The 18,156-nt window shown below is 43.4% G+C and overlaps 1 protein-coding gene across 4 annotated transcripts in view; it reads right to left on the bottom strand.

The window, feature by feature from the left end:
- Positions 1 to 16,254, bottom strand: part of CNTLN (centlein) — a 294,736-nt gene extending 278,482 nt beyond the window's left edge. For all 4 annotated transcript variants that reach the window (XM_084628742.1, XM_084628743.1, XM_084628746.1 and 1 more), the window contains exon 1: positions 15,414 to 16,254. In XM_084628742.1, coding sequence (XP_084484868.1) covers positions 15,414 to 15,545 — 132 coding nt within the window. In that variant the 5' untranslated portion in view covers positions 15,546 to 16,254. The remainder of the gene's footprint in view (positions 1 to 15,413) is intronic.
- Between the last annotated feature and the right edge of the window lie 1,902 nt (positions 16,255 to 18,156).

The raw sequence follows: 18,156 nt of genomic DNA, 5'->3' as shown, positions 1-18,156 counted from the left end.
ATACCCCAGAAGGGGTAGGGTTGGTTTCAAATACAGACTCAGTGTGCGTGACTCAGCCACAGGTCTGAGTCATTGAAAACGTGCTTGAGAAACCACTGACAGAGGTCACCGCAGACTAAGTGCAGGCACACACAATCAGCCAGGGGAGACTCGTGGTGGGTGCCACCCCATCACACTCCCAAAGATCTAGATATTTCAGAACATATATTTTAAATGCCATAGTTGCTCCTTCTCCAGCTGAAACAGAATACAAGATACCAATATTTTCCAAATTTAGAAATAATTTCTTTTTGGGCTTCCAAGCATACTTTGTCAGTGAAAAACAGAAGTACTACAGTATTTTTTAAAATTAGTTCAAAATCTTTTTAAGATACCAAACATCTTATAACTACAGCAGGAAAAAAGCATCAACATACAAACACTCACATAAAAGACAAAGAAAAATGAAGTCAAATAAAAATACACTAAATAATAATGATAGAATTGTGATTTCTTTTAAATTATTTAGGGAAGAAAATCAATAAGTCAGTGGGTCTTCAACTCTAAATAGCACTACTTTAATTATAAATCAAGACAAAGCTCTTCAGCACAATGGAGAGAAGAACTATGGGGCAAAGGGGGAGGGAACACAAGTATGTCTAAACAATTTTTTTCAAAAAAGCGCAGTGGTAAATAAACAGTGTTAATTCTTTTCTCTCTCAGGTAATTTATTACAACCATTGTAGCCAATGGATACCGGGTTGGCATGGGCATCCAAACAAATCACTCAGTCCTAAATATAGAAGTTAAACTTACATTTCATAATTTACCTTATAATAGCAGACAGTAAGTATGCAGAAATCTTAATGCTATCCTGGTTTGCAGACCTACAAATTCATCAAGAACTGAAGAAGTAACCCAATATTGCAATCCCAATCCTTTTAAAAACATACATCAGGTTACCAAAAATCATGTGGGTGGCTTAAAAATCATCAGATTTTTTAAAATATATTTTTGGGTTTCTTTATTTACCTTCTTGGTTTGGGATTTCCTTACCTCCACCACAAGTGTGTCACTTTTTCCAAGCTTCTCTGCAACTGAGAGCATTAGAACCTTAACTTTATTTTTTAAATGAAAGCTGAGATTCTAATGTTTTCACATGACTCCAGGAACTGGATATACACTCACAAGACTCAGACTAAATACTGGAGACTGTCCAATACTTTATACTGAAAATTCCTGCCTGCTAGCTATAAAGGCAGATTACTAATGGGAAAGATATTGAAAGGGAGGGTCTCCCTAGAAAGGAGGAGAAAATACTGCATCCGGCAACCATCAGAGGCACATAACTCAGAAAAGAGTGTTTTTCTACCCTGGCACAATGCAGAAAGACTCAGGACTTGCACTTTCTTCAGCCTCACCTGCAAAGGTGGTAAAATAGTAAACACTTATCGATTTAAAAGTCATTTAAGTAGCTTACAGAGATGTTTATAGTATTCCTATTTCTCCTTGCACCTGGGCTAGGGGAAGGAAAAAACTCCTCTTTATGGCAGGGACCCTCCCCCAATCTTTCTGTGACTTCTATTTAGAATCCTTACTTTAATGAGACTCTAGGTTAACTTATTTCCCTACATGTTACCAAACCTTCCAGAAAAAACTAACCCTGGGATAAGAATGTGAAATTTTTGGGAGAACAATGGTCATTGTTTTTAGTTTATTTGTTTTTTTGTTGAGGACGCAGGCATGCCTGTCTTTTAAAACTAAAAGCATTTACTCCTCGAGGAATTATGCACCAGAAAAATTAAATTTCTGTGCACAATATTTTAAAACTCTACAAAATCCTGCATATGTTATTTGTCAAAATAACACAATATAATCACTCCAGTTTCAATTATTTTGGTAATTTATTTCAAAATACCTGTCAACAAGTGTGTCAACAATACAGAACAGCAAAAAAGATTCCTGCAGGAGTAGAGAGCTAAAGAAACCCATCCGACAACCCTGTTCCAAGTTGGGGGGTAATGAAGGGGGCTTTGTGGGCCCCCAGAGCCCAGATACCTGCAGGCCCTTCCCCGCAGAGCCCAGCTGCGGACATCAACAGAGCCCAGACACCTGCACCCCTCTCCCCCAAGAGCCTAGCCATGGGGCACCCTCTTGTCCAGACATCTGTACCTCCAGAGCCTTTACTCCCTCGAGCTTCTTTACTGTCCTGTCGGGGAATGTGGTGTGGTGCAGCCCTGCCCTTTTTCACCTTTTGCCATAGCTGGGTCTCCCGGTCCCACCCCTGTCCCTGGGAAAATGAGGATCAAGCTGGGCAGCCAGAGCGTGCAGCCTCTATCCCTGCCGGGCTGGGTGCTCAGCTCACTGTGAGCTGGGCTCTGCAGAGTCCAGTGCCCCTAGTGGTGGCCAGCAGCTCTGCAGCCCCAATTCTGCAGGGGAAACATGGAATTCTGTGCAAACTCTGCATTGCACAGTAGCACAGAATTCTCTCAGGAGTATGAATTGCTCCAATAAGAAATGCTATCAGTCTGTGGCAGTATATCAGAGGTAGGGAAGAATGATCTCATTTACATAAAGTAAAAAGCAACCAAAATTTTTACCCAACTCTTCAAACCATAACTGAAGTTTGAAAAAAGTTTGTGAACATGGGTGCTGAAACAATACAGAATGAAAATGTACATTTTCTTTTTTAAAAGAATGTTAAATCACCTATTAATCAATTCAACTGCATTAAATTACAGAACCCAAAAAAGCAGTAACTGTTCTACCTATACTATTTGTTTTGGACGGTAGGACTCAACATTTAAGGACCAGTCTTCCCCTTCAAACTATGAATGGGCAAACACAGAATTAGGAGGAGAAGGTGCCAGGCATCATCTAAACTTCAGTGTATTAGTGGTAAGACACTGTGATCCTAATCAATGAATGCCTTTTACGTTCATTATAAAAATGTAGCATGGTGATGCAACTTTTTGTCAATCCTGGAGACCAAAAGAGTCATGTTAAAATAATTTAACATAAGAATTAATGTTTTCAGCCACATGCTTCTTACAATAAATCTATGATTTACACTTCCCTTGGTTAAAGTCTTGGTGAACTTTAACACCTGCAAAGAAAATTAGCAGTAAGACATGTACATGTACAGAATTCTAATTATAACAATTGTAAAATGTCAATCACTGAGTGCAGAAAGTTACCATTCAATATTTAGCCTTACTTCTCTCAAACTAGAGAAACATTTTTAGCTATTAAAATGTTTTGATTTAAATCTATAAAAAATTACAGGTTTGGTCTAATAGAAGTAATAACATTAGCTGACAATTATTACAGTGTTAAGAAAAAAAATTTCAAACGGCATTTTTAAACTCTTGGCACAATTAATGGACTTGGTAAGACTGCTCCCTGAATGGTCTTAGGAGCCAAAAAATTTCTTCTGAAACAGGGCTGCATAGCCAGCCTGAAGTTGGCACAGAAAGTTATCTCTACAGCTGTCAAGACCTGGGATAGATCAATCTTCAGTGTATCCAAGGTCTGTTCCATCTACTCAATGTACGTTAGTTGCTCAGAGAGGTCAGCAAGAGTGTACCCTGAGCAGCTGAGAACTTATACAGAGAGGGTAGAATACAGATGTCATTTAAAAGTTCCCCAAAATTACTCATTAAAAATAAAATTATCCACAACAACACTGTATGTCAGAGAAAGAAGCTGTTCTCTCTGGGACCAAGTGTGGAGGCTGGAAATAGAGATGTATAAAACATAAATATTCAGAGTGTTTTGGGAACTAAACTGAAAGTGAGATGATCTCCCCTGAACAGCAAAGCAACTACAATGATTGCAGGTCACGTCTCAAATGGAGAAAGTGACAGTTTTGAAACAAAAAATGGAATTCTTCTTCAGTTTGGAATGAAAATAATTATACCTCATCATAATCATATTGGCAGACATATGGAAATGAATAACCTAGGCTCTGGTCCTACTCACATTGAAACAAACAGTTTTGCCGTTTATTTTAATGGCAGCAGGAGCAGGACCTAATCAGTGAGTATAGACTAATAACAAACAAGCGCTACATAAAGTTCATGTTGCATGAACAACAACAACAACATAAACATTTGCTGGGACAAAAAAAATCAGAAGTGCATGAGGCATGGACTAGAGTCACAAGACATGGCTTCCTATTGCCCTTTCACTCCAGGTGATCAACTGCAGCTTCTTACTGCAAGTGAATTCATACAATTTCTATTCCCCTTTGAAGGGAAATATAAATAAAAATACTGCTCTGGCCATTTATTTTATTATTAAAAAGGTATGTAAATATACATCAAAATTGGGATAGCCACCTGTTTGCTGGAAACCTGAAAATGCTATCCTCAGCATAATAAGATTTGAACATTTCTGATCTAAATAATAAAAAAAGATTTTTTCAGCCAATTCTTCAGCTCCTTTCCAAAGTAACAGAATCAAATTCTTAGGCTGTAGGAGATGCTTGCAATGCAGCTGTGAAAGACATACTGACAAACAGGAAACAAAACATAAATGCATCTTCTCCTTTGCCTTGAGCAACAAGACATTTATGAGAGTCTGGGTAGTGAGGAATGACTATATGGAGGGGGTTGAATTTTGTTTACATTTCTGCTACTCATAGTGCTGTGCACATGGAGACATTGGGGAAGTCTGCTTCCTCTGTAATAACTGTATATATTAAATAAGTATCTACCTCATCTAGGGTTTAGGATCAGGGCTCATTTTAATAGTTAGCATAAACTGAAATAAATAACCAATTGACAGAATACTTAAGATGTTATAACATCTAAAGCTTTGATATATACATACAAACAACAGGTCACCGGAAAAGGGAAGTGTTCCTTATCTCCTGACTTCAAGAAGTGGAATATCACCAAAACAAAAGGAAAAATTGGCGACACAAACTTAGGAAACAATGCATTTACTGTAAAAATATGAATGACAGAATTTTACCAGTGAATGCCCTGAAAGAGAAAAATGAAAGCGATGGAGGACAGAGGGAGCTATTGGTTTACTGTAGTTTTTAGGAAAAACTCTAGGTAAAATAATCAGAGATTGTATATTCTTTATGTTATGAAGTGAATATTTCAATATGAAGTGAAATTATGCATGATTGTCAGGCTGGAAGAATTTGTACGGAAATGCAAAATAGGCTACTGAGATAAGCAAATATCAGATTAGCTTGTAAAGAATTTTTTGAAAAGGCATGCAAAAACATGGATGTTACAAATAGTAAAATACTGTAGCAATAAAATTCTTAAGATGTATTTCTTTGGTCTCCCCTACCATCTAAAATGAAGTTTTCTAGCTAAAGGGAAGAAGTCTTTAATCAAGCTGTGGTATGAATTTTACACACAATTTTACACATACACTTGCTTCTTGATGTGTCTGTCACATGGGTTTTAAAATTACATCGCTAATATGCCAGCACTGCAGAGTCTCTGCATCCTACTGTGCTGGTGCTCTATGTAATTTCCAGTCACATAATTAACCCTTTAATAAAAATACAGTCCCCATGATCCAGTTCTACTAAATAAGTGAATACATGGTATAGAATATTCTGGTGCATTATAGGACCTGATAGTTGAGGAGCTCAGCAACTCAAAGTCTCTTTAAAGTCATTGGAAGATAAGGGTATTCAGTACCTCACCAGAAGCGATTAGCACTTTAGAAAAATCAGGCTCTAAACCAACAATGGAGTTATTTTCAAGTTCACAAGTCTCATCAATGGAAGCACACAGTATGCACAATCATATATAATTGCAAGACAGACACAATCAGGAAGAAAATATATATCTTGAAGTTATCAGTCCAATCAGCTCAAAGATAAAATGTCTTTAAGGCTGGCACTATAAAAATCTATTTTTTGAAATTCCTTCATACTGCAATATTAGAGTCTACAATGAACACCTAATCTTGTGGTATTAGAATAAAAACTTAAAATGTGTCTCTCTTTTATCAGTTTAAAAGAATTTCCTTTTGTGTTGTCTCTACTAATAATTTAGGCAACAAAGAAGGAGTATTCTTTTGAACAGAAAGTGACAAAAGGAAACGTACTGTCATTTACTATACCACAGAGATTACATTCTTATTCAGAACTCATATTGCTTGACGTACGTATGGACTACTGAAATTATAAATTTGTTATAGCCGTGTTTTGGCAGCAGTATTTAGTCTATACAAGAGCACCATACAGACGCCTTAAAAACTGTAACAGGTACTAATGGTTTGACATTGTCTGCCTTTATTCATAATTTCACAGGGAAACATTCGTTTTTGACCATGAAGTCTTAATATTACCAATTTTGCTGAAAATGTTCATTTCAACTCATTTCTAATTGACAAGACTGACCTGATATTTCGGTATCAAAAACAGAAACATAATCAATGTTCATGTCTGCACTAAATGATACCAAAGTGACTTTTTAAAAAGATTGAAAAATTCCACCGCAGTAGACTTATGGTTAAGGCTGCGAGTCTGTCATGGAGGACACAAAAGTCACAAATTTAGCTGGTGCGGCTGACCCCAGGGCCACCCAAGCTGCTGGCCCCGGGGTCAGGTGTACTGGCTGCCGCTTGGGCTGCCCCGGCGAACACCCGAGCAGTCCTCCCAGGAGTGGGCCTGGGACCAGCCACACCAGCCACTACTCGGGTGACCCTAGGCAGCTCACCCCAGGAGCACCCAAGCAGCAGTCCCGGGGTCAGCCCTGGGGTCAGTCGCACCAGCCACTGCTGGAGCAGTGGACCCCAGAGCCAATCACACAGGACGGCTGCTGGGGCAGACCCCAGGAACAGCTGCATCGGCTGCTGCTGGAGCGGACCCAGGCAACTGGCACCAGCACTGCTGGTCTCAGGGGCTGCCGGAGTAGCAGCAGTCCCAGGGGCCGTCCCAGAGGCCTTCAGAGCAGCAGTCCCGGGAGCCTTGGAACAGTAGGTGCCTGGAGGCAGTCACCCCGCATCACCAGTGCTGGGGCTAGCTGTCAGAGAAGATTATGTACTGTGCCAGATTTTCAAGAGCTCAGCACCCAGCAGCTTCCATTGTTCTTTTTAAAAGATGCACAAAGAAGATTATCCCCATGCTTTGCATACCTTCAGCCAACCGTTAACCTGGCGCCTCTTGCCTTCTTAGGCCTGGTCTACACTAGGGCAGGGATCAATCTAAGTTACGCAACTTCAGCTACGTGAATAACATAGCTGAAGTCGATGTACTAAAATCTACTCAACCGCAGGGTCTTCACTGCGCCTCTCGCTCTGGTGGAGTCGACAGGAGAGCGCTCAGCGGTCAATTTATCGTGTCTAGACTAGACTAGACGCGATAAATCGACCCCTGCTGGATCGATTGCTGCCCGTCGATCCTGTGGTTAATGTAAACAAGCCCTTAGTGTTTGACTCAATGATGTTAACATTCTTTTAACATCATTTTTTGTATAGAATTTTTTAGGGTTTTTTTTGGTTTGGGTTTTTTTAAGAAAATGAAAAAATAAACTCCATTCTGTTCAACTGTAACTAAATCCTACCTAAGTCACCATCAGAATTTGAATCCATAACCTTCAGAAACACAGCACAGAGCCCCACTACTTGAGCTAAAGGTACCAGAGCAAATAGCAGTAGTAGGTTGTTAACTTTTTTTATGCACTAGCCATTAGAAAGGAACATGGCACACACTTTGCCAGTCGGTTACAGAACTATTTGTCAGACAGTAGTAAAATGCTGGAAATCAAAATTTCCATCAAAATTCATGGATTTTATCCTTGATTCTGGTGATCTAATGGTTAGATCTAATGGGCTGAGAGTTAGGAGTTTTGGCTGCTGTTTGTTAATGATGCTCTGTATTTGCATAATGCTCATTCATCTAAGTTTCAAAGCACCTCTGAATATGGAAATGCAGGAGTAACCCCGTTTTACAGACGGCATAACCAAGCACATAAATTTGGCATATTCATTTTGAGAGTCAGTGTGGCTAAGTCTTCGGTCTAATGCTAGGTGAAGAAGTAACTATGTTCTGTAGCTAAGGATGCCTAATCTTTCTGTTTTCAGTTGCTTGTAACTTTCACAAAATGTAACTGTCTGGACTAAAATGGCTCATGATTGCTCTGTGCTTCCTGATGAACTGTTTTTTAACGTTTCAGCAAAACCTGTGTGATTGTTGCTGAGAGAGGCAGGTTAAAAACTGTTATATTTCATTTGCCAATATTAAAAAAAACAGTTTAGAAAAAAAAAAGATTTCTAGTAACCTCAGAGTTTAGAGCAGGACCTTAAAATTTGGTAGGAAGATAGTCCTGAGATTGAAGAGGTGCCTTCCACAGGACAGTGAAAATCTGTTCAGATATGGTTAAGTTATAAACCATTTAGAGGGTGAGGAGGGGAGGGGAGATCACCATTTGCACATGCTCAGTAGAACTTTTTAGACACGTGCTCTTAATTTTTGAAACATTCCAGTCGCATTAAGCAAACTCCAAACTCCACAGAATTACAACTTCAATGTGCGGAGAGTAACTGCAGGAGCAGCAGCTTCATCTCCCCATTCACCATACCATTTGGCCTAGGGAAAAGTGCACTCCTATGGGAGCCAGGAAACCAGTCCCTGCACCAGACCCCCAGGGCTACTAGAGATCTTTAAAAAAAATAAAAATAAAAGTGGTATGGAAAAAAAATAATGTTGGCAAAAATGTCTGGTTTTAACCAGCCCTACTCTCAGCAACAATTGAATGTTTTTTTCTCAAACATTCCAAAAAAAAAGTTCATCAGGTTGCAGAAACTTAGCACGAAAAATTTCAGTCCAGACAAGTTAAAGTTTGCCAAAGTTATAAGCAATTGAAAACAGAATAAATTAACTACAGAACATAGTTATTTCTCCATCTGTAAGGCATCGCTGGTAAGCCCTGATCATTAACTGCACCAGTTCTAATCAGACTCATCACACTCAGATTCCTTATGACAACACATCTGAGTTCACACACACACACACACACACACAAAAACAGCTGGCATCCCTCGGCACCAATAAATGCATGGTCTTGGTCTAATCACTAATAAAACAAACTGGTATTTAATGAATGAAAGTACAGAGACTTTACCCCATTTTCAAGCAGAAACAGATGGATGTCGACATTGATGAAAAATCCACACCCCTGAGCGAGGTAGTTATACCGGCCTAACCCCCCTCCCGTGACGGGAGATCTTCTCCTGTCAACATAGCTACCGCCTCTCAGGGAGGTAGATTAACAACACTGACAGATGCAGTTAAGTGAAGATGTTGCTAGGCCGACAGGAAAGCTTAAGTGTTACAGTGGCACAACTGCATTAGCGCAGCTGCGCCAATGCAGGGTTTTAAGTGTAGACCTGCCCTTAATTGCTGAAATACTCAGATCACTACAAAACTTTCTACTCTGAGTATTTTGGTTTAACCCATTTTTGTCACAAAGAAAAACGGAACGAAACCAAAAAGCCTTGGCCTGGGCAGGAGAACATTTCATTATAAGGGGCTAACCAAAACATAAAAATAATAAGTGAGACACACAGGCAGAAAACTATTAGATTTATGGCACTTTTCCCACTTTTGTTTAGGAAATAACTGATACGCGAAGAGGACAAGATGCTTCTCAAACACCTCCACATAAAACTTCAAAGAAATAACAGCAATGAGGAGTTTATGTTCTTTATCATTGAGATGGTTATGACATAAATTTTATCTATTTTTTCATAATTTAGAAATCCTACATTAACAAGCATACAGTATCAAGGAGGAATACTACTCCTTGGGTTATGTTAGATATTCAGCTGTTTCAGATGAAAAGCACGTCAGTTTTCAGGGATAACTGAATACTCCTCATCAGAGAGTCTGCTACAGGGACCAATTCTACCATTATAACTCAGTAAACAGTCCCATGGATTTCAAAAGGGGAATACTCCAGTAAAGAGGTACTACCAAGTATGCATGTGGGTTTTTCTCCCCCAACCCTTTTCTCTCTGAGAAGAAGGGAAAAGGAGCTCAGCTCCCCAAGAAATTACTGTTCTTTTCCTGCATGGATGGGGGGAAGTCAAAGAGAGAAGGCCAGACATGTACATTTTTCACAAGACAGGAGAAGGGAGACAGAGTGGAACCTCCTAGCCTGTAAAGTGCCCAGCAACTGAGCCTGCTCCACTACCTTCTCCATCCCCTCTCTCTCCTCCCCTGCTATGAATAATGTAGCAGGCCAACTTCTTCATCCCTCCCCTGCCTAAAAAAGCCTATGAGTGGATGACTGTGCTCCTTCCTAGGGAACATCGCTCTGAATCTTGGAAAAGGAAATGGAGAAGCAAAGGCCACATCTGCTATTGGAAGGTCTCTGCCTCTTTCCCTCACAAAAGCCAGCTACTGCTGATCATCCATGTGGGACATCACGCAGTACAATGGAACAAGGAGGAACATAAAAGAGACAATGCAGAAAGTACCATGTAATGTGGTACAACTGAGAGATCTGCTACCTAGCTGCAGCCACTTACATCCCTAAAGTCTCACTACTGCAAAGGAGTGGCCTTCACATTGATCCTTAGTAGAAACAGCATGTCAGTCAGGGAGAACAAATTAACAAAAGCTGTCTGCATATAAAGGCTATATAAGTTTACACATTTTTATTTTAACTTCACTGTAAAGACTCAAAAGTAAAAAAAACCAGATGATATTTAGAACTGAAAAATAGAATCACCTAATCTCTGTTAGCTGAAGAACAAGTGAGCTGCCAGCAGCATGCCTTTGAATGACTATCTTTGCAGAGAGAATTGTAATACTTCTCTCCATGGTCCAAGCTGCTGCGAGCTCATACAGCTTGTGCTCAAGTATCTCCAGAGGCTTCTAGTCAACTTCAGATGACAGTTCAAGGCCATGGGCCTAATCTTCAAAGCAAGTAATAGCTCAAAACATATCTATGTGAAAGACCAAACTGCCCGTGTATGACCTGCCCCCGACAATTGTGCTCCTCTGGAACAACACAGATCACAAAACTCAGGATGAAGCACGTGAAACCCAGAGAAATAGCACTCTCAACCAAGGCAATAAGGATATAGAACTAACTTTCACAGATTTAGCAAATCATGAACCTGACCATCTTCACCAAGCATGGCAAATCCTTCCACTTCAAAAAAGCTTTCCTGCCCAAGCAAAAATGACACTTGCAGCAATGGCACTTTCTGCCCACAAAAATAGATACAAACCTATGGCACAAACAAATCAACCAAAATATCCAAGCACACATAACAACAAGAAAAAAATACCCTAGTCAGAGTTTTTCATATAGAAAACATCTGGAGACTCCAAGAAGCCCACTAAAGATTTCACTATTACTATTTCTTTTACATAGGAAATGCTCAGATACCAAGGTGATGGGGAGCCGCATAAAAAAACCTAAAGCAGAATATAGCAGCTAAAGCAAGTAACAGAGACCGGACATGTCATAATTCACTGTATGACCTTTGGCATGCCTTTTCTTCCCAAATCAATCCAGCCATAGAAAGGGAATGGTAAAACCTCAATGAAAAACAAAGTTACACCCAAGTCCATGTGTCTTTGGAACCTAAATAGCTTGTGGACCTTTGCAAGAAAAGCACTATGTAAGTGAATCAAGAATAAAGGAAAATGAAAGTACTGAAATGTAAAGCTAGCCATTAAACTGACCAGAGACCTCCATACAATGCTTTTTTGCAGACATAACATAGGCATAATTACCATGCATAATACATTCTGAATGTTAATGAAAGTGTGATAAAAGCAGCCATGCACATAGCTTCAACTAGATTAATTATCTTCTGAGTATTATTAAAAATCACCTATAGGATCGGCGTTTTGAATTACTAGTTTATTTTACCCACCCCACTTTAGATAATCCAGTAATCCTGGATTACAATGCAATGATGCCACTTCTCAGAAAAACATTTTTCCCTGCCACAGGATGGTGGTACTTTTAGGAGTGGCCCAGGTCCAGGCCAAGCTATCACCGGCAGCATTGCCAACTCTCACAATTTTATCATGAGTCTCACAATATTTATTCTTCTTCTTCAAGCCCCAATTGCTGGAGTCAAGAGATGGCCAGAGAATCTTAGTTTTCATTTTAAAAAATGAAAGGTTTCTAGCTGTCTGGTTGTGCAGAGGAGCCTGACAGTTTGAAGTTAATGTACCCTGAAGGCTCATAAAGCAGAAGGCAAATAAAAAGAATCCAAAATGTATTAAAGGGTTTGGAGTTTTTTTAAATCTCATGATTTTGGGGGAAGACTAATTAATGATTTTTAAACAACTGTGGTGACCACACTGCATCTGTTTAGTTTCCTCCCATATCACGTGATGGAGACTGGATTACATCAAGGCTTGGTGGGATAGGGACAGCAGAATAGGCAGGTCCTATCTCCCAGTAGAGTCACAGAGAGACAGACACCTTTACCTCCCTACCTGAAGAGAACAGGGAATACTAGGAAGAGAACAGGGAGTATCCAGAGTACTCCCATTGGGAGACCTGAAAGGGAACAGCAGCAGCAGCTGTTCGGTTTCATCAGGTAAGGATAAAGACTGCCTGGGAGGACATGTGAACCCCTAGTACAAGTCACCCTGACCCTTGTGAAAGGGTTGTAGAGGCTCAAGAGATGGCTCAGGAGTACCTGGAACTGACAGGTGACTCAGACCTGACAAAAAGGTATGGCTGGGAAGAGTTTCTAGTATAAGTGTTGGGATTAGAACTAGCTGGGAAACTGAATTTCAGTTCTGTATAACAAAATGCAAGAGTTTTTGAAAATATTTGATCTCAAATGGCAACAAAAACCCAAAACCTTCAAGTTTTCCATGGAACTGAAATCAATATTTAGTCTCACAAACACTGAAATGTTCCTGCTGTGGGAACATATCACAGTTCTGGACATAAAGTACTGCTCTTCTAGGAAGCCAACTAGCACAAGGAGTCCCAACTACATGGCAGCCCACCAGACTGGAGAGCCCCAGCTCACCAAGCACCAAGTGTACTGCTGAGGAGGAGAGGCAGAAAACTTGCCCAGTTTATGTCAGAAACCTACCTGATTACACTCTTATATTCAGTTTTCTTTAAGACAACTATATACTCATTGTTCAAAAGTCAGACCTACATATTATATGCAAACTGTGAAGAGATTTGAAAAAACAGAAATTTTAAACTGCTGCCACTCAGCTTTAAGAGTATGTGACTACCTCAATGAAAATTCAGATGTTCCTCTATCCACCATACTGTAGTTGTAAAGCATACCTTCTGGTTCCCCAAAGGGATGGGACAATACTGAAAGTACTTCCATTCTGTTCTCTTGTCCCACTTGGGGAAAAGCATTTGAATGAACAGTTCTGCTCGGAGCTGAGTGTAGTACAAGTGTCTGTTTATAGATATGGTAATAAACATCTCATTTTGGTGTTCACCTGACTACAGCCGGAATGAACTCAACAAGAGAGGAGTGGGAATGTATTTACTACAAGTAAATGAATGAATATATAATCTGTTGTCTGTGAAGCAGGAAATTTACATGTCTAACTCCGAATGACTTACAGTGGGAATTAGGTGTCTCACTACCATTTGTGCTTTTGAATGACTACAAGGTATGTCTCCACAGCAGCTGAAAGCATGCTTCCCAGCACATCTGTCTACCTGTGCTAACTCCACTCGAGGTAGCGCACTAAAAACAGCGGTGTGTCTGTGGTGGCACAGGCACCCGAATACATACCCAGGATGTTGGGCGAGTTTGTCCTAGGGCTAGCCACTGTGACCGCACTATTTTAGTGCACTAGGTCAAGCCGAGCTAGCGCGTTTGTCTACCAGTGCACAGACACATGCTCCCAACTGCTGTAGACATAGCCCTAGTTACTTTAATATCTAGCTACACCGTCCAATGTGATTAGAAACTCAATTTATCAACATGTTGTAGGTAGTGTAAAGGTGTTCAGTGTGTAACATGAAAACACCCTATTAAATAAAGAGATCTGACTATATGATTGTATAATGTTTCTCAAAACAAAACCTCACTGTTGTAATTTTTTTTTTGTCTCTGATATTTTCATGGCAATGATTTGTAAACCTGTTAAAACTTTCTAAATAAATTAGTTAAAAAAGAAACTCAATTTGTTCTATTCTGATGTGAATATAATCAATTTTAATAAACTCAAGTGAAGTGCATTACAGCTATAACTCACTTTAACAATATTATAATTCCTCTTCAGCCAACAAGTTAGTGCATAGAGTCTTCTCTTAGTGAATTTTTTCCCCCATAGGTGGAGGGAAGGAGAAAATTCAGTGAGTTTTCACTATCAGAAGAGCTTATTTAACTCTCCCTTCATCATTTAGGCAATGAGTGAGGATCCCAAGATCTGTGGGTGTCCTGTGCCTCCACATAGCTATGCTCATGGATTATTCCCACACAATAAGGCTCAGTGAGAAGCCATGCTTCCATTAGCTGTCTAGTCCTACATCTGGGGGGCATAGAAGTGGTGGGTATAAATACTGCTTCAGCAACATTAACATCCACAGGGTCTAACAGAGATGCTTTATTCTCCCCCTGTGACCTTCCTGACCCTGTTAACAAGGGCCTGGAGAGACCCAACCAGGCCAAGTTCTGCAAAAGGAGTGGGAAAAAACATGCCAGAGAACTACTACCCCAACGGCCCCATTGCCAAGCCCTCTTGCCAAAATCCTCTTGTTTGGCAAATATTTATAGCAGAGTGCTGTAGTAAGGTCTTAGACTTCCTCATTTTCATTAAATGTGCCTATTACCAAACAGAAGCGATTAAACTATAACTGCCAAGATTCTACCCAAGGGTCTCTATACGATGCATCACCCCCGCTTTCTGTAGCGTTTGGACAATTATTCAGCAAGGGAATGGACAGCAGGCCACCCTTCGCATGTCAAGGAACAGCCTGACAAATGTGCCACAAACCCTCGCTTTTAAGCCAAAGCGGCTTCTCTCGAGGACCAAAACGGTGCAACCCCAAATTGCTGTCACAACCGCACGCGGGACTCGTCGCTCTGGCTGGGAGGCAGCCCCGAAGGAGGCAAGGGTAGCTCCTAACCTGGGGCGGGGGCATGCCGGGCGCCTCTTTCCAGCAGGCGACAGGGGGCAGCCCGCAGGGGCAGGGCGGGCAAGTCGGCACCCCTGACATGCAGCTAGCTCCGGGGTGGAGCAGGCGGGTGAACGCGGGCCCAGGCACAAAGGGGTGGGGCAGAGCCCGGCCGGCCGCAGGGGGGCTCCGGGCCTGCCTAGCCCAGGCTACACCGGCGGGCAAGGACCAAGGCAGCCCGAGCAGGATGCGCGCCCCGGGGGCGGGGCGGGGCGCGAAGGTCCCGACCCGGGGGAGGCCGGGCAGGGGAGGAAGAACCGGGGTTGCCCAGCTGAGGCGGGGGGCTCTGCCGGGCGGACCTCCTCTCGCTGGTACCTGGCACTGACTCAGCTCCTCAGCCAGGCTCCTGAGCTCTTCCTCCAGCTCCAGGACCCGAGATGATGCTGATGCTGTTGCTGCTGCCGCCGCCGCCGCCAGGAGCGGTTCCTTGCGCTTGCTGGAAGCCATGCTCGGGGCGCAGGTCGCCGGTCTGGGCCTAGGGGAGGGAGTTGCACCCCATCTGCCCGCCCGCTCTAGAAAAAAAAGTTGCCGTGAACCAACCACATTAAACTAGCCTGCGCTTCCCCCCCCCCCCCAATTGACCGTGCGCGGGCGGCGCCGGGAACCGCAGAATGAAGGACGCAGCGCGATGATGACAACGGCGTCAGTTTAACGGACAGCAAAAGAGGAACCGGTGGGGAGAAAGGGTTGGAAGGTTAGCTTCGTTTTCGACTGCTCCAAGGTTCCGAACGCGCATGCGTGTTTTTTTCGCGCCCTTGGCTTCGCTCTCTGCTGCCCTCAGCGCCGAGCTGGTGGCTGAGCGGGCGCTGCGTCGCGACGGGGGTGGGCCTGGATGTTGGGGGCCAGGGTGATGGGGCCCTGCTGGACCACCGCTAGAGCCAGCCCTGTTGCTTAATCGTTAGAAGTGGTCGGACCGGAGCCAGCAATGGGCTGGATCCAGTTTCCAGCCGGAGCTGGGGCTTCCGGCCGGATCAGGCGCCGGTTGGTCTTGGCGCACCGAGAGCCGCTGGGTATGGAGTGGAGGAGCCAGGGTGTTTGGTGCCCACGCTTAAGCCTAGGCTTGACTTCGGCATGAGGTGCTCAGTGGCAGCCCTCAGCCACTGTTGAAGTCAATGGTAGGGTTCCCATATTTGAACATTCAAAAAGGGGGACACTTCCGGGGGGGGGGGCAGCGTATTTGCAGTAGTATCTACAAACTTATGTTGTATTAAAATGTTGTTATATTGTTATATATGCTATGCGCTACATGTCGTCTCTATTGAGTATATATTAGGGTGACCAGATCACAACAGTAAAATATTGTGACGCATTAGGGTGCTGTCGGCCCCGCCCACAGTCCTACCATGCTCCACCCCCACTCTGCCCCAGGTCACACCTCTTCCCCACTTGGCCCCGCCACCGCGCCGCTCTTCACTCCGTGGCCTGCTGCTGGCTTGCTGTATCTCTCCCCAGTCCCCCACCCACTGCTCGCCTCCTCCCACCTGCCACTCACCTCCTCATTCCCCTGCCAGAAACCCCCATACCGCCGCGAGAACCCCCGTCTGCTGTTGGCTCACCACTTGCCTCCTCAACCCTGGCCACTGCTGCCTCCCTCTCCGCTTGCCTCTTCAACCCCCGCTGCCCGCCACTGGCCTTTTCACCCCTCCCCACCCACTTCCTCACTCTCCCACCCCTTGCTGGCTCCCTCGCTACTTGCCTCCTCACCCTCCCTGCCCATCACTGACTCCCTCGCCTCCTCACCACCCCTCCCCACCCACCTCCTCACCCTCCTGCCCACTGCTGGCTCCCTCCCCGCTCACCTCTTCACCTCCAGCCTGCCGCTCACCTCTTCACCCTCACCACCTGCCACTTGCCTCTCACTCCCCCCCATCTGCTGCTGGCTCACCGCTCGCCTCTTCTCCCTGTCCCACTCGCCTACTCACCCCTCCTGCCGCAGGTCCCTCTGGCTCCTAGGATCGGGGCAGCCGTGGGGTCTCCACGTGCTGCGCCTGCCACAAGCATGAGCTCCGTGGCTCCCATTGCCTGGGAAAAGCGCCAGTGGGAGCTGCTGGAGACGCGGAGCTGGGCTTGCAGGGGCTGGCAGCACACAGAGAGCTCTCCACCCCAGCGCGCCGCATTCTCCCTCCCCCCGCTCCCTCCCAGCCGTGCAAAACAGCTGTTTTGCGGCGCAAGCACTGGGAGCTAAGGCGAAAAATAATAATGGCAAAATCCTGGACGTTTTTAGATATTTAAAAATTCCTCCCGGACGGCGATTTAAGAACCAAAAAATCGGATATGTCCGGAAAAATACAGACGTATGGTAACCCTAGTCAATGGGTGACACAGCTAGTGTTTCATTAACACACACACACACACACACATACGTTTGTCTGCCTATCTCCAGTTTTTCACCAAGGGGGGAGGGGAATGGCAAATGGATACCTGCGTTTTGCATAAAATCATGAATTGTTGCCGTGATTGCACAGCGTGTGTAAATGCAGCCATGTAAACGGATATCTGTCCACCTCTTTGCATACACATTTCCTCCCTTTGCTTGTCCACTGCAGGTGGACTCCTGCAAATGCACTTAAGTGGGTCCTCTTCCATCCCCCCGCTCTGTACTCCCACACACCCTTGAAAATGTGACCCTGACTGTGTCGCCGCACAACATACAAGTAAAATCCTTCATCTCACAAAAAAAATAAAAAAGCATGGGTGGGGGATGGGGACTTCCAAAGGTCTGCTGCTGCAAGCTTTAGTTCAGGCGAAAATTCCATTATCTGTAATGATGGTTTTCTCTGGGAAAGCACTTTGGATCAGACTTGAAATGAGTGCTTCCCTTGATCACTCTTAGTCTTCCTTATCCCAAAGGGGGAAAACTGACAGGTCTTTATCAGCCCGTAGCCCAACTTTTTTATATTTGTTTTCCAGCCCCTTGATAAACTGTTCTGATCCATCAAGTTTCTAAATAATAGCCCAACTGGTTCCTTTGATAATCCTTAGAGCCTTCCATGCAAGAGTCTCATGGAATAAGGGGATAGATATCTGTGATTAGCATGAGTCTAGCCCATCTCTCAAA

Source organism: Lepidochelys olivacea (genome assembly GCF_965140295.1).
Source record: "Lepidochelys olivacea isolate rLepOli2 genome assembly, chromosome: 5".
NCBI classification, from domain to species: Eukaryota; Metazoa; Chordata; order Testudines; family Cheloniidae; genus Lepidochelys; species Lepidochelys olivacea.
Note: the sequence above shows the minus strand (reverse complement) of the source record. Positions and strands in the feature narration are given on the sequence as shown.